This window comes from Carlito syrichta, unplaced genomic scaffold (genome assembly GCF_000164805.1).
Source record: "Carlito syrichta isolate Samal-C Ts95f unplaced genomic scaffold, Tarsius_syrichta-2.0.1 Scaffold107891, whole genome shotgun sequence".
Taxonomy (NCBI): domain Eukaryota; kingdom Metazoa; phylum Chordata; class Mammalia; order Primates; family Tarsiidae; genus Carlito; species Carlito syrichta.
This window is the reverse complement of record NW_007051987.1, coordinates 312,911-330,224: the sequence shown is the minus strand read 5'-3', so window position 1 is coordinate 330,224 and position 17,314 is coordinate 312,911. Positions and strand designations below refer to the sequence as shown.

Genomic DNA, 17,314 nt, shown 5'->3' with positions numbered 1-17,314 from the left:
GTCTCGCTAAGTTGCCCAGGTGGGTCTCGAACCTGCGGGCTCAGGCAATTCACTCACCTCAGCCTCCCAAGGCGCGGGATTACAGGCTAAGCCACCGAGCCTGGCTCGAAAAGTTTTTTAAAAGTGATATTTCCATTAGAGTGAAACAAATCACTCATCTTTTCCCCGCTGGAGTTTCTTTAGTTATAAATCCATAAATTATTATTTTAAAAATGCAACAACACAGTCAAACACACAAAAAACGCATTAAAGCTTAAAATTTCAGCCAGGCTCGGTGGCTCAGCCTGTAATCCCGCGCCTTTGGGAGGCTGAGATGAGTGGATTGCCTGAGCCTGCGGGTTCGAGACCCACCTGGGCAGCGAGACCTCATCTCTACAATAAATCAAAAAATCAGCCGGGCGTGGTAGCGCACGCCTGTAATTCCAGCTACTCGGAAGGCTGAGGCGGAAGGATCGCTGGAGCCCAGCAGGTCGAGGCTGCGGTGGCCCGGAGTGGCTATTGCACTCAAGTTCTGGGCGACAGAGTGAGACTCCAACTCAAAAAAAAAAAAAAAATAAAGCTTAAAATTTCACTCATAATTCAAGCCATTTAGAGAAAATTCCTGTGACATTTTATGTTCTGTATATTATTTAAAATTATTTTACCATAGGCATGTCACTGATTTTTAAAAAAGAAATCAAAATGTAACCAGGCTTCATATTTCTTTCTTTCTTTTTGAGTTGGAATCTTATTCTGTCACCCAGGCTGGAGTGCAGTGGCATGTTCATGGCCATTGCAACCTCGACCTGCTGGGCTCAGGTGATCCTTTAGTCTCAGCCTTTCAAGGAGCGGGAACTACAGGTGTGCGCTACCATGTCCGGCTAATTTTTTGATTTATTGTAGAGATGAGGTCTTGCCAAGTTGCCTAGGTATTATAGGTGTGAGCCACTGCACCCAGCCCACATTTTATATCTAACAGTTATATTTTTTTTAATAGGTTCTCATTCTGTTTCCCAGGCTGGAGTGCAGTGACACGATCACGGCTCACCGTAACCTCGAATTCCTGGGCTCAAATGGATCCTCCTGCCTCAGCCTTCTGAGTAGCTGGGAATACAGGCCCATGCACCACCATGACTGGCTATTTTAAAAATATTTTTGTAGAGACAGTATCTTGGTATGCTGCCCAGGCTTGTCTTGAATTCCTGGGCTCAAGCGATCTTCCCGCCTTGGCCTCCCAAAATGCTGGATTATAGGCATGAGCTATTGCACCCAGCCTTAACAGCTTTATTGAGCTATAGTTGATGCGTAATAAACTACACATATTTCAAGTATCCAATTTGATGTTTTGGCATATGTGCCCTCCTGTGAAACCATCTCCACAGTCAAGGCAGTGAACATACTACCCATCACTTCCAGAAGTTTCCTGTGTCCATTTGTCTTTCTTCTCTCTCACCTCTGTCCCCCAAAGCAACCACCAATTCTTTCCGTTACTACAGATTAGCTTCCATTTTCTGGACTTTTGTATGAATAGAATCACATAGTTTGTACCCCTTTTTTGCCTGAATTCTGTCACTCAGCATAATTTTCTTGAGATTCATCTATTTTGTGTGTTTCAACAGTTTGTTTCTGTTCCTTGCTGAGTGGTATTCCATTGTATGGATATATCACAATTTGCTTATCCATTCACTGTTGATAGACATTTAGATTGTTCCTACTTTTTTCATTAAAGTTACCATGGACGTTTGTGTACAAATATTTTGGTATATTTTTCCTTTTTATTTATTTTTTGAGTTGGAGTCTCACTCTGTCGCCCATGCACAGCCACTGCAACCTCGACCTGCTGGGCTCAGGTGATCCTTCTGCCTCAGATTTCCAAGTAGCTGGAACTACCATCACGTGCCACCACACCCGGCTAATTTTTGATTTATTGTAGAGATGAGGTCTTGCCAAGTTGCCCAGACTGGTCTTGAACCCATGGGCTCAGGCAATCCTCTCACCTCGGTCTCCCAAAATGCTGGGATTTTAGGCGTGAGCCACTGCGCCTAGCCTATATTTTCTTTTTAAAGGTCAGTATCTTGGAGTAGGATAGTTGGATCATATGGTAGGTCTATGCTTCACTTTTAAAGCAACAGCAAACTGTTTATCAAAGTGATTGCACCATTTTCTGTTCACAGTAGCAGTGTGTGGAGTTTCAGTTACTCTACATCCTAACCAACTCTAGCATAGCTGGTGTTTGTGGGTTGGTGGATAAATTCACTTCTTTTTTCTTTTTGAGTCAGAATCTCACTCTGTCGCCCAGGCTGCAGTGCAATAGCACAATCACGGTCACCACAGCCTTGACCTGCTGGGCTCAGGTGATCCTTCCACCTCAGCCTTCCAAGTAGCTGGAGCTACAGGTGCAAGCCACTACACCTGGCTACTTTTTTTATTTATTGTAGAGACGAGGTCTCACCAAGTTGTCCAGGCTGGTCTCTAACCCCTGGGCTCAGGCAGTCCTCTTGCCTTCACCTCCCAAAGTGCTGGGATTGCAGGCATGAGCCAATGTACCTAGCTGGGTAAATTAATTTCTTCTTTTGAATTTCTGAATGTCAGAGCTGACAGAGCCCTGAATAACTGATCAGCCCAACCCCTCACTTCATTGACTGAGAAGGGGAGGAACTTGCCAAGGTCCTGTAGCCAACCAGTGACAGAGCCAGTGGCTGGACAAAATTACTGCTAAGCTCTGTTTTTGTTCTGTCTGTGATGCTTCTACTTAGAATATTTAAATAGAAAACTCCTTCACCCAGTATACACCTTTTAAAATCTAGTGCTTTCAGGACAGCTAGTGTAGTATAGAGAAAACAAGTTGTTTTGCATTTATGCTTGGTCTCTGTTTCTGGGATATCGGGGCACATGGCACCCCTTCTCCAGTCAATGAAGCTGACAATACAAATGGTTGAATGTGCTTTTGGTTCAGAGGCACAAAAGTCTGCCAAAGAACTATAAAACCAAAAAAGATAGCCTAAGAAGCATCAGTACTAACTTGTGTCATCTACATTTCTTTTGCAAAGAGGCCACTAATTAATAGAGGTATGCTAGGGTTTGATGAACGCATATAGCATCTATGTGGAAGTCAAACGCGGGATGGAAGGAAGGGAGAGGATGTCAGAATAAAAAATAGATCATTATGCATAGACACCTGTGGAGTTAGCTATGGCATGGTTGACGGGTTGGGTGGACTCATAGAGGGCTTGGTAGGTCCCAAATATACACCCCAAAAGGCCCAGGATGCTGATCATGATGTCCTTGGCAATGGTGATGCAGCTTATGTCCTCAGAGTAGAAGGTGGTGACCTCCAGGAGAGGCGGGATGATGAGGGCCAGGGCGCTGCTGCTCACGGAACCCACCAGGGAGATGACCAGGTCCAGGCGGGGGATAAGGATGGCTGAGACACCTGCAGCGAGAAGGAACATTTGGAATTACGGAACGACTACATCAAGGGAGCCCGTATGTAAACCACTGCTGTGGGACCCCAGAATTCCACAGATGTCTGAGGGACTGCTTTGGGGAGGTAGGAATGAGCCCACTGTAAGCTTAAGGAGTGGGTCAGGCAATCCTACTCCTGTTTTTTTTTTTTAAGTCAGAGTCTCATTCTGTCACTCAGGTTGGAGGGCAGTGTCATGCTCACAGCTACCGCAGCCTCGATCTGCTGGGCTCAGGTGATCCTTCCACCTCAGCCTTCCAAGTAGCTGGAACTACAGGTGTATGCCACCATGCCCACCTAATTTTTTGATTAATTGTAAAGACAAGTTCTTGCCAAATTTCCCAGGCTGGTCAAGAACCCCTGGACTCAGGCAATTCTCTTGCCTCCGCCTCCCAAAAGTGCTGGAATTACAGGTGTGAGCCACTGCACCCGGCCCCCACTCCTATTTTTACCACCAATCCAGTGGTCTTCTTTTTTATTTTATCTATTGGATTTTTAATCTTTATTAGAAGGGCTACCTCTACTATGTGTCTATTATAACCTCCTAAATGAAGAGATGGGAAATTCTGGAGCTCTAGAGGGAAAAGGACTTGCTCAAGGTCACTCAGAGCTGAGATGAGAATCCTTTGAGCTGCTCGGTTAAGCATCTACACTTAAAAGAACTTGGCACACAGTACATGCTCAATATTTATTACGTGCTTGACTCTTACCCAGATGCTGATCACCCTTTGTACTAACTACAAAATATGGCCTCTGTCTAGAAGCAAGAATGGATAAAAGATACGAGATGCTTCTGTTGTTGTCCAAATCCCAACCACTTATTTTTCTATTCTTAAAAGGATCTTGGTTTAGACACATCCTAAAACACGAAGACAGTATTAGGCTGTCCACCCCCCATCCCTTCTAACCTAACAAACCCTCTTCAATCTCCGTCTCTTATACATATGAGGAACATACGGTTCTCAGATTTCCCAAGGGAATTTAATTTCAATAATGTTTGAATGGGTTAAATATATAATTTATATGATTTAATTTTATACAACCATAAGGTTTTCTTTTTTTTTTTGGTCAGAGTCTCACTCTGTCATCTAGGCTGGAGTGCAGTGGCACGCTCATGGCCACCGCATCCTCAACCTGCTGGGCTCAGGTGATCCTTCCGCCTCAGCCTTCCAAGTAGCTGGAACTACAGGCACGTGCCACCACACCCAGTTGATTTTTTTTTTTTTAATTTCTTGTAGAGATGAGGTTTCAACAAGTTGACCAGGCTGGTCTCGAACCCCTGGACTCATACAATCCTCTCGCCTCTGCCTCTCAAAGTGTTGGGATTGCAGGCATGAGCCACCATGCCCAGCCTAACTATATGATTTTTAAAAACATATTGTTTTTTGATTTATTGTAGAGATGAAGTCTCACCAAGTTGCCCAGGCTGGTCTCGAACCCCTGGGCTCAGGCAATCCTCTCGCCTCCGCCTCCCAAAGTGCTGGGATTACAGGCATGAGCCACCACTCCCAGCTAGACAGAGTCTTCTAATGCAAGGTGCAAGGAGGAGTGGTTCACAAGACTCAGTCCTGCTCATGCCACCTCTCTGCTTAGAGCCCTGCTATGACTCCCTGTCACCCAAGCTCCTAAGCACAAAGGACTTAGGTCCTGCCAGGCTCTCTAGCCTCCTCTCTCTTCACTCTCTGGGGTGTGCGTTTACTTCTCCAAAGAGGCCCTGGGCAAGTACCTGCCTCAGGTCTGTGCACAGCCTGCCTCCTTTCCTTCTCCCTCTTCCTCCCACATATCTTTTAGGTCTTAGCTGAAATATCACTTCACTGGTAGGATTCCCTGGCGTGGCCAGTCTGAGTTATAGGATGCTCGTATGTGGAGAGGGTGTCTGTCACTTACGAGCTTAACCATCATGTGCCATCTTAACATTTGTCACAGTGGACTGTAATTGTTTCCTGGCATTTATTTTGCCACTCACCTGGAAACACTGTGAGGGCAGGAGCTGTGTCATTATTATTATTATTATTATTATTATTTTGAATTGGAGTCCCACTCTGTCACCCAGGCTGGAGTGCAATGGCACACTTACGGCCACCCCAGCATCGACCAGCTGGGCTCCAGCGATCCTTCCGCCTCAGCCTTCCAAGTAGCTGGAACTACAGGCATGTGCTACTACACCCAGCTAAGTTTTCAAAAATTTATTGTAGAGACGAGGTCTCGCCAAGTTGCCCGGGCTGGTCTCGAACCCATGGGCTCAGGCAGTCCACTCGCCCTGGCTCCCAAAGTGCTGGGATTACAGGCTGAGCCACTGAGCCCGGCCGTGTCTTCATTATTAATGATTGTCTTCCTTGTGTTTAGCACAATGCTTGGCATGTAGTAGTTGCTCAACAAATGATTGTTGAGTGAAAAAAGGTAACAGAATTGATGAATGAACAGAGGAGGAGGAACTGGTCATTCAGCATCTTCTCAAAGCAGGACGCATCATCAGCAGGTCAGCTATCGCTAGCCATGCTTTTTCTGGTCCTGAGTGTCTACTCAGTCTTTCTCTTCGACCTATACCTTTCCTATTAGGAATGATCTCAAACACTATATTGACAGGTTCCTGATGTCTTGGTCAGAGAAGGCATCTCTCTAACACCTCAAACCAGGCAGGGGTGCTGTTTCTGCTGATAGAACTGCGTGAGCCTGGACTGAGACTGAGTTCTCTCAGCTTTGCACTCTGACTCCTGGAGGCTTTAAGACTAGATTTGCAGCTCCCTTGCACAATCATCCCATGGGTGTCCAAGGACAAAAAAATTCCCCGAGCCTTCGCTACTCCAGATCGGACATCCCTGGTTCTTTTGCTTGTTCCTCACAGGGCCCTTTTCTGGACCTCTTTGTCTGGACATGGTCCAAAGGAAGATTCCCCAGCTTTTTCATGATGTGTCCCCCAAACCTGCGACAGCACCATGAATGAGTAAATGAATGAAGGAAAGGCGGCATGGAGAAAGGGAGGGAAGAGTGGAGGAGAAAAGAGTGCACCCCAAAATGTTCTCCAAGACTTTAGCAAATCAAGCCCTTGGTGTTTTTCTCTGCGGTTCAACACACTTTGTGATAGGGGGCTTGTTCGTAATTTACCATAGGAGGAAATTTGGCGCGATGGAAACGTAGGCTTTGGTGCCACGCAGACTGTGTTCAGAGGCCAGCTCTGTCACTTAATGTGTGACTTGGGCATGTTACTTCATTTCTCTTGGCCACAGGCACCTCTCTTGGCAACATTACATTGCTAGGCTGTCATGAGTAGCAGATAGATAATTAGATAACGTCAATACAGCGCCTGACACATAGGAAAGTGATTGAATGAACGATACGGCTTGCTCTCATAAACCAGCCCCTGTATACTTTGCGTGGGCATCAGAGATTGCTGCAACGTTTATGACATGGTACTTCTGTGAAGCCCACTTCTCAGGTAGAGAAATGAGGTCCGGGGAGGTGAAATGTCTTGCCCTAGGTCACAAAGAAGGCGAGTGGAAGACCCAGTGATGGTGGGGTGAGAACCAGTGTGGCTCCATCATTGCTTTGGGCAAAGAGCGCCCTTTTATCCTACTCACAGGTCAGACAGACCAAGGCTGTGCGGATAGACAGGTCGACAGACAGTGCCCAGCTCTCTGACACCTGGGAGACGGCGAACGGGATGATGATCTCGGCTGGAACGTGGAACTGGAGGGCATAGGTGAAGAAGATGCCGATGGAGTATAGCAGCTTCACTGACTGGTACAACCTGCAGGCAGGTGGAGAGGATGGAAAAAGGTGACGTGGCTCCCCAGCAGGGCCGCCAGGACCCACTCCTTGCTCGGAAGCTGGTTCAGGTAGAGTATCCCTGATCCAAAAATCTGACATCCAAAATGCTCCAGAATCTAAAAGGTTTTAAGTGCTGACATGACACTCAAAGGAAACGCTCATTGGAGCATTTTGGATTTGGGATTTTCAGATTAGGAATGCCAAGCCAGTGAGTATAATATAAATATCCCCAAACTAGAAAAAGTCTGAAACCTGAAACACATCTGGTCCTGGGCATTTTGGATAAGGGACACCCAACCAGTACACGTCACTGAGTTACAGAACTAGCTTATGCCCAGTGACTCAGGCCAGATCAGCCCTCAGGAAACTCGTGAAGTTCATTAAAAGCACATACTTGGCCAGGCGTGGTGGCTCACGCCTATAATCCCAGCACTTTGGGAGGCTGAGACGAGAGGATTCCCTGAGCCCATGGGTTTGAGACCAGCCTGGGCAACTTGGTGAGACTTCATCTCTACAATAAATCAAGAAAAATTAGCCGGCTATAGTGACACATGCTTGTAGTTCCAGCTAATTGGAAGTCTGAAGCGGAAGGATTGCCTGAGCCCAGCAGGTCGAGGCTGCGGTGGCTGTGAGCATGCCACTTGCACTCCAGCCTGAGCAACTGACTGAGTGAGACTCCAACTCAAAACAAACAAACAAACAAACAAAGCACATGCTCCTGAAGATCCTGAGTCAATAGGTCTGTGACTCTGGGACTTAGGCCTTTGTCCTCTTAATTTTGGAAAAGGGCAATATATGCATAGAGTCAAATTCACAATACAAAAGCCACCAGCAAGGGAGCAAGAGGCATTGCTCCCATCCACTCCCACCCTCAAGTTCTAGTCTCTAGTTTCCCTTCCCCTCTGCAGCCTCCTGGAGTTTTCTTGTGGCCCTGCCAGCAATAATCTGTGTATATACGAACTTACACAGAATGCAGCTACACACACATGCATGTTCACACACACACATACATACATGCATGCACACATGTGTGGCGTCGATCATTCTACACACTGTTGAATTCCTTTTCTTTTTAAAAATGTTTATTTATTTGACTTATTTTGAGTTGGAGTCTCACTCTGTCGCCCAGGATGGAGTGCAGTGGCACACTCACGGCCACCCCGGCATTGACCTGTTGGGCTTCGGCGATCCTTCTGCCTCAGCTTTCCAAGTAGCCGGAATTACAAGCACGTGCCCCCACGCCCAGCTAAATTTTCGGTTTACTGTAGAGACGAGGTCATGCAAGTTGCTCAGGCTGGTCTCGAACCCATAGGTTCAGGCAGATCTCTTGCCTCAGCCTCCCAAAGTGCTAGGATTATAGGTGTGAGCCACTGGACCCGGCCCATCTAGTATTTCTTGAAGATTGTTCCCTACCAGTCTACATAGATCTGGCTCCTCTGCCTCATATTTGTGTGGTAGTCCAATTGCATAGATATGTTATCATTTTTAAAATCAGTTACCCTGTTAAAGTATATCTAGATCATGGCTGGTCTTTTCTCAAGTAAGCAATGCTGCAACAAATATCCTTGTATGTATATCTACACACATTCAGGATATAGCTCGGAAGCAAAGATGCTGGGGGAACATCTACATGGTTGTAAGTTTTGGTAGCTGTTGATGAATCATTGCCCATTTGCTGCCCGGTGTAAGAAAGGACCTGTCTCCAGCGTCCTTGCCAAAACAGGGTGTGACTGCACACTGCTCTTTGCCATTGATTGCAGTTTTTGAACTGGCATTTCTACTATCTTTTTTTTTTTTTTTTTGAGTTGGAGTCTCACCCTGACACTCAGGCTGTCGTGCAGTGGCACATACATGGCCACCCCAGTGTCGACCTGCTGGGCTCCAGCAATCGCTCCGCCTCAGCCTTCCAAGTAGCGCACCACCACACCCGGCTAATGTTTGCTTTATTGTAGAGACAGGTCTTGTCAAGTTGCGTGGGCTGGCCTTGAGCCCTCAGGCTCAGGCAATCCACTTGTCTCGGCCTCCCAAAGTGCTGGGATTTCAGGCTGAGCCACTGAGCCTGGCCTCTATTATCTTTTTAAGCATCTTTTTATCTGGCGATCTGACCTTTTAAAAAAAAAATCTGCCTGGGAACTGTTTGCTCATGCTTTTTGCCCATTTCTTCTTCGGTTGTTGGTCTTCTTCTTATTGGGAAGGGATATTTGTTTAAGGCTCCTCTGGAGAATCTGATGACTTGCCAGGTTCACCCCAAAGGGTGTGAAGCCCTGATGGAGTTCATTGCCCACGATTTCTAGTTGAGGTCCAGGAAGGAAGAAGGAAAGGGCCCTGCCCAAGGGAGCTAGTGGCTGTCCCGATATCCAGAGCAAGAATAGCACGTTAGACTCTCTCACCTGTGTAAAATAAGGCACAAATTTTAATGTATTTACTTGTTGGTTTATTGATTGATTGATTGAGTTGGAGGTCTCACTCTGTCACCCAGGCTGGAGTGCAGTGGCATGATCACGACTCACTGCAGCCTCGACCTCCTGGGCTTAAGCAATCCACTTCAGCCTCCTGAGTAGCTGGGACCACAGGCGTGCCCCACTCGCCTGGCTAATTAAAAAAAGAATTTTTTTTTTTGGTAGAGATGAGGGCTTGCTATGCTGCCTAGGCTGGTCTCAAACTCCTGGTGTCAAGCAATCTTCTTGCCTTGGCCTCCCAAAGTGCTGAGATTACAGGCGTGAGCCACCACATTCAGCAAAGGCACAACTTTAAACTAATTTCACATGTATTATCTCATCCTGTCATCATCACAACACAATGAGGCAGGTGGAGCCGGTGACAATTTCTCATTCTGCAGCTCTGGCCTTGTGGGAAATGCCCTATCCTCCTACTCATCCAGAATGACGTCGGCGGGAGACACTAACACTGGTAATAGCTAACGCGCGATGACTGCTTGCTGTGCGCCCAGCACTTTTCTAAGCATTTTCTATTAAACCAACTAATCCTCACAATTACTCCATGAAGTAGCACAGCAGTCATTTGGGCTGTTCACTAAGTACTTCCGGGAACAGGATGGCGTCACACTCCCTGCCCGCTTGGAGTGAAATGTGGCCCAGCGACCTCCTGTGACTGATGAAGTGTGAAGTGTGAGCAGGATAGAGGCACGTCACTTCCAGAGACGCTTTATGGCTTGGTGGCACGGGGCACGCCTCACTGCTCGGCCCTGGCAAGCAGCAGCATGTTAGAGAGTGGCTGCTGCCACAGTCTGGAAGGGGCAGAACTACGTCCCCGCCATCCCCTTGTGGGCATGGAGCATGAGCATAGCATTAAGCATTTGTGTAGCCTGCCGTGGGGACCTAGGGGTTGCTTCTTACTGGAGCAGAGCCTAGACTATCCTGATGGATGGCAGCTGGCTTTAGTAGTATCCTCATTGTCCTGATGAGGATGGAAGTGAGACCTGCAGTGTCGGGCAGCGTGCCCAAGGGCACAGAAGAACCAAGATGCAAAACCTGTTCGTTAGCTGTAAAGCCTGTGCTCATGGACACAGCTGTAGTCCTGATGTACTCACTGTTGCCGTAACAATGATAACAACTCACGCCTGATGAGGGCATACTGTGTGCCATACCGAAGCGTCTCCTGGATGGATGAATGAATGAATGAATGAATGAACGTTTAAATACAGGAACTCCAGACCAGGTTCCAACAGGAGTACAGCAATGGCAGGCTGGGTCCATTTCCAGGACTGGGGGCCTGCCTGGCAGTCCATCTGTGGGACTCCGATCATGACTTTGGGGTTCTGCTTCTTGTTGCTGTTTCTGTTCCCCAAATGTTCCCAGATCATTTCCCGTTTTTAGAGCTTTTGCATTTCAGGGTCAGACGGATTGGATTCAAGTTTCAGCTTCTTACAAACCATGTGAGCTGGGAAAGTTCTTGCAGCCTCTCCGAATACCAACTTCCATCTATTCAATGGAGTTAATAACAATCATGTTAACAGTGGAGCATTAATAATGCTAATTACGGAGTTGGTAATAATGCTAACTCATAGGGCTGTTGGGAGAATATGGAGAGCCCGGTTTAGCAAACTTGCCTGGTACTATAATTAATACTAATTACTGCCTCGTTGCAAGGCATGCATCCCATGCCTCTCCCTACCCCTGCCCCGGGTGGGTGGGACGTACCAGCAATTGGGCAAGTTGAGCGTGATGCTGGCCTGGGTGTCCGGTCCAAACTTCATGTAGCCCAATGTCCCCAGGCAGATATAGAGGCTGATGACAACCGACATCCCCAAGTACAGAACAAAGGGAAACTGCTGAGGGTGTTTCATCTGGTTTTTGAGAGGAAGAACCTGGAGGTGAAAGAGTTTGGGTAGAACAAGGTGGGAAGAGACGTGGCCCATTGAGAAGAAGCAGGGTTCCCCCCACAGGCACAAGCACCCTTCTCCAGGTGGGCCTGGAATCGGGAAGGGGCCTCTCCACAGGGCTATACCTGCTTCACTTTCTCTTGTGCTTTCTATTGCCAGGAATGGCTTATTCCATGTGGCTGATGGGAAATTCTCATTCATCTTCAGGGCATGGTGTGGCGTATGGACCAGTAGGTGCCCCGTGTGTGGGTACAGACTGTCCCTTCACCAGGAGATCACATTCTGCACTTTTCATAAATACTATTTATTTAGACATCTGGAACTACAATTGACCACCCTAAAGAGCTGTTCACTAGGGACCATTCACTCAAATCTCTTCAGTCTTACCATACCGACGCCTTCAAATGTGAAGATGGCTGTACCAAAGAACAGCAAGAAGGTCTTCCAGTTTGCCATCAGGGGTAGGTCACTGGGATATGGAATTCCCTGAAAGGGAGTAGAAAGGCCTTGGTTTTGCTACAGTGTAGAAGTTATCCCCAGAGCTTTGCCTGGTGGAGAGTTGGGCCACACTTATCCTCAACAGAGGAAATCGGCGTGGGGAGCATCTGTAAAATGTCTAGACCTCCCTCAGCCTTCTCAGCTTTTAAAAAATGGTTGTAGCTCACTTACTTATATTGTGATAAAATACACACATCAAACCTACCATGTTAAGTGTACAATTCAGTGGCATTAAGTACATTCACATTGTCATGTTCCCATCATCACCTTTCATCCCTCAAATTTTTCCATCATACCAAATTGAAACTCTGTATCTATTAAATAATAACTCCCCCCTACCCAGCCTCTTGGTAACCCAAATTCTTTTTTTTTTGAGTTGGAGTCTCACTCTGTTGCCCAGACTGGAGTGCAGCGGCCGCTCCCGGCCACCGCAGCCTCAACCTGCTGGGCTCCGGCGATCCTTCCGCCTCAGCCTTCCAAGTAACTGGAACTACAGGCAGACACTACCACGCCCGGCTAATTTTTTGATTTATTGCAGAGATGAGGTCTCGCTGCCCAGGCGGGTCTCGAACCCGCGGGCTCAGGCAATCCACTCACCTCAGCCTCCCAAAGGCGCGGAATTACAGGCTGAGCCACCCAGCCCGGCTGTAACCCCTATTCTACTTTCTGTCTCAATGAATTTGTCTATTCTAGGTTCCTCATATAACTGGAATCACATTTTTGTCTTTTGTATCTGGCTTATATCATTTAGCTTAGTGTGCTCAAGGCTCAGTCATGTTGTATTAATAGCAAATATGAGCATTTCCTTCTTTTTTTTTTGAGTTGGAGTCTCACTCTTGTCACCCAGGCTAGAGTGCAGTGGCACACTCATGGCAACTGCAGCTTCAACCTGCTGGGCTTATACAATCCTTCTGCCTCAGCCTTCCAAGTAGCTGGAACTGCAGACGCATGCCACCACACCTGGCTGGGTTTTATGATTTATTGTAGAGACAAGGTCTCACCAAGTTTCCCAGGCTGGTCTCAAACCCCCGGGCTCAGGAAATCCTCTCGCCTCGGCCTTCCAAAATGCTGGGATTACAGGTTGAGCCACTGCACCCGGCCCCTTCACCTATTCATCAGTCGATGGACACGTTTAGGGGTTGGGAGCCCTCATTCACTCATCTTTCGATGGACACTTTTTGGCTGTTGGGATTCCTCTTATCTTTACATGTGGAGAAAGCGGGGCACAGGGAGGAGAGGGGCATTGCCCAAGGCCATTCTGCAAGTTAGTGGCACAGCCCAGGTAAGAATTCAGATCTCCAGTTTCCCAGTCCTTGAATCCCTCTCTCCCATCACTTCTTTCAGGGCTGTGCAGTCCACCAGTGGCACAGCAGCTGTCATAGAGCTGGGGGCATGGTTATTGAATAGCCTTCTGAGGGGGGCGGAATAATGGCTCCTCGAAGGCGTTCATATCCAAATCCCCAGGACCTGTGAATATGTTATGTCACATGGCAAGGGAGAATTACATTTTCAGCTTGAATGAGGGTTGCTAATTAGCTGGCTCTAAAATAAGGAGGTTATCCCAGATGATTCAGGTGGGACAAAGATCCATAGAGGAAGAAGGAATCAGAAGACCAGAGGGATGGAGAATGAGAAACACTTGGCCCGATGCTGCTGGCTTTGGAGATGGCTGGGGCCAAGGCATGCAGACAGCCTCTAGAAGCTGGAGGAGGCAAGAAGCCAGGCTCTCTTCCAGAGCCTCCAAGAGAGGAATGTGGCCCTGCTAACACCTTGATGTCAGTCCAGTGAGCCCTCCAGAACCGAAAAGTAAATTTGTGTTGTCTTGAGCCACTAGACTTGCGGTCATTTGTCACAACAACCATAGAAAGTGAATATGAGGGAACCCCCCCAAAAACCTGGAATTACCTTTTGGAGAGCAATCCCCTTGTAGTGCAGGCTTCCCCTGCTAGGTAAGTGTTCTAGGAACCCACCGGCAATGCAAAGCTAGCGTTGTGAGAGACGGCATCATGGAAGAAGCATCCCAAGTTGTAGCAAACAGGTGACTGGTTCTTCCACCATGACAATGCACCTGCCCAGACTGCGCTGAGTGTTCAGCAGTTTTTAATCCCAAATGGCATGACCCCTGTACCCCATCCTCCCTATTCACCCTGTCTCACCCTGAGTGAATTTGTTTTGTCGGATGAAAAAAACTCTCAAAGGGAAACGTTTTGCTAATGTGGAAGAGGTGAGACAAAAAAGAGCAGAAGCAATAAAAGGCATCAAAATGGATGAGTTAAAAACTGTTTTGAACTGTGGAAAAAGCATCTCGATAGGTGTATAGCTCCAAACGGAGAGTATTTGGAAGGTGACTGAAGTTTAAACATGTTAGAATAAATGCACAATTTTTAATAAATAAATTCCAGGCTTTTTTGGGGTGTTCCCCCTGGAGTAACTCCAGAGACTTTCAAACTCAAAATAATGCAACTACAATGGGGGGTTTCATGGCCTGTGATGAGTGTAATATGGACTTGGGAAACAGACTGGCTGAAATTAGTGGGAAAATTACTTTATCAATTTCCTTGTCTGTAAAACGGGAATAAAGTATAGTTTTCCCTTGGTATCTGTGGGGGATTGGGTCCAGGACCTCTTCTGCCTACCCAAATCCACAGATGTTCAAGTCTCTGATATAAAATGGTGTAGTATTTGCATATAACCCATGCCCATCCACCCATATGCTTTAACTATCTCTAGATTACTTGCAATACTTAATATACGGGTAAATGCCATGTAAATAAATTGTTGCTAGACTGTTGTTTTTAAAATATGGATTATTCGGCTGGGCATGGTGGCTCACGCCTGTAATACCAGCACTTTGGGAGGCCTAGGTGAGAGGATTGCCTGAGCCCAGGGGTTGGAGACCGGCCTGGGCAACTTGGTGAATGCTTATCTCTACAATAAATTAAAAAAAAGACTTAGCTGGGCATGTCTGTAGTTCCAGCTATTGGAAAACTGAGTCAGAAGGATCGCCTGAGCCCAGCAGGTTAAGGCAGTGGTGGTTGTGAGTGTGCCACTACACCCCAGCCTGGGCGACAGAGTGAGACTCCAACTCAAAAAAAAAAAAAAAGGATTATTTTTATGGTTGTATTTATTTTTATTTTTCCTCCCAATATTTTTCATCTATGGTTAGTTGAATCCAGGGATGTGGAATCCAAGGATACAGAGGGCCGACTTTACTTCTAAAGTAGTATTTTTTTTTTTTTTAAAGTTAGAGTCTCATTCTGTTGCCCAGGCTGGAGTGCAGTGGCACAATCATGGCTCGCCGCAGCCTCTACCATTTTGGCTCAGGTGATCCTTCCACCTCGGCCTCCTGACTAGCTGGGACTACAGGCGTGCACCACCATGCCTGGCTAATTTTTCTATTTTTTTGTAAAGACAAGGTCTTGCTGTGTTGCCCAGGCAGATCTTAAACTCCTGGGCTCAAGCAGTCCTCTGGCCTTTGCTTCCCAAAATGCTGAGATTACAGGCATGAGCTACGATGCCTGGCCCAAAGTAGCATGATTGTAAAGGGTTAGTGAATTAAAATATGTAAAGATTTTGGCACCAAGTAAATCAAATTCCTTTATCATCTCTGTTTTTATTGTTCATCTACCACTTTCACAATTTTTGTTGGTTATTTGACTGATGTTGATTTTCCTGAGTAAATGCAACCTCTGTGAAAGCAGTCACCCTGTTTTTACTGATCGCCGACTGACCAGCCCCTTGCACAATACCTGGCTCACAGAAGGTATTCAGAAACTATTTGTTGCAATGACTCACTGTTATCCAGTGTGATGATGATGGGGAGGAGGATGATTAGCTTTTATAGCTTGTGGGATGGAAATGTTTCTAGATGTCATGTGGGCAGTGGCTGCTCACAGCAGGAAATCACCTTCTTTTTTTTTTTTTGAGATGGAGTCTCACTCTGTCACCCAGACTGGAGGGCAGTGGCCGCTCCCGGTCACCGCAGCCTTGACCTGCTGGACTCCGGTGATCCTTCTGCCTCAGCCTTCCGAGTAGCTGGAACTATAGGCGTGCGCTACCACGCCCGGCTAATTGGAAATCACCTTCTTTACCTCCACCTGCACGTTATGCTCATTACCCTCCCCAGGTGTCTCAATGACCCAGGACCCTGATCCCTCTCTCCCGTGGTACAGACCTGTATGATATACTCGAAGATCAGAGCTGTGCTCCCTAGGGTGGTGATATTGGCCAGCGTTGAGAAGAAGGACAGCACCTTGAGATTCTGGATAAACACTAGCAGGACAAGGAAGGGCAGGATTGTCAGCATGTAGAAACGAATGTCCAGGATGGGGGTCAGCACCAGGGTCTTCCCGAGCTGGCAGGTGTTGGAGGTCACGTGGGCTTCTTCCACCATCTGACATGGAGCATAAGGAAAGGAAGTGTAGTTAGGGCGTTACGTAAAACACAGGATGCCAACTGCATTGGAATTTCAGATAATTAGCCTAACTCTTTAGTACAAATATGTCCCAAATATTGGGTAAGACATACTCATAGTAAATGAAAATATTCACTACTAGTCTAAAATTCCACTTTAACTGAGTGTCATATATTTTTATTCCCCAAATCTGACAGTTCTAACAGGAGAGCCCATGATTGTGATAACTGAAAATACTTAGAATCATCAACTCTCAAGGTCATGAAGCTGTCTTCTAGCCCAGTCTTCTCTTCCCTACAAAATGGTTGTTTTCTTTTATAAGCCAGAGAAGCGGAGTTCATTCCACAAGAATATCTTCTTCCACTTTCAAAAACCCTAAAAGCCTGGAAGCTCTGAATATCGAGCAAAATCCATCTGCTTGAATATTCCATCTACAATACTTGTCAGGTTCTTTCTGACTGTTTGGGTGCACAAAAATGAGGATGCTCCCTTTAGTACACAAAGCCTAGAAAGAATGCTACGGTTGATTTGTAATGTCTGTTAGGAATGCAACGAGGAGGCTGGGCTCAGTGGCTCATGCCTATAATCCCAGTGCTTTGGGAAGCTGATGTGGGAGGATCCCTTGGGGTCAGGAGTTTGAGACCGGCCTGGACAACATCACAAGAGCCCATCTCTACAGAAATAAAAAAATTAGCCATACATGGTGGCACCTCTATTGTTCCAGCTACTCAGGAGACTAAGGCAGGGGATTGCCTGAGCCCAGGAAGCCAAGGCTTCAGTGAGCTATGATAGAGCCACTGCACTCCAGTCTGGGAACAGAGTGAGACCTTGTCTCGAAAGAAAGAGAGAG

General features: G+C 46.8%; 1 protein-coding gene across 1 annotated transcript in view; it reads right to left on the bottom strand.

The window, feature by feature from the left end:
- Positions 1–2,536: 2,536 nt before the first annotated feature.
- Positions 2,537–17,314, bottom strand: part of SLC36A3 (solute carrier family 36 member 3) — a 34,007-nt gene continuing 19,229 nt past the window's right edge. The window contains exons 6-10 of the mRNA XM_008067794.2: positions 16,225–16,443; positions 11,940–12,038; positions 11,371–11,537; positions 7,021–7,190; positions 2,537–3,412 (exon numbers count right to left, since the gene is read on the bottom strand). Of these exons, the coding sequence (XP_008065985.1) occupies positions 3,144–3,412; positions 7,021–7,190; positions 11,371–11,537; positions 11,940–12,038; positions 16,225–16,443 (924 nt within the window). The 3' untranslated portion in view covers positions 2,537–3,143. The remainder of the gene's footprint in view (positions 3,413–7,020; positions 7,191–11,370; positions 11,538–11,939; positions 12,039–16,224; positions 16,444–17,314) is intronic.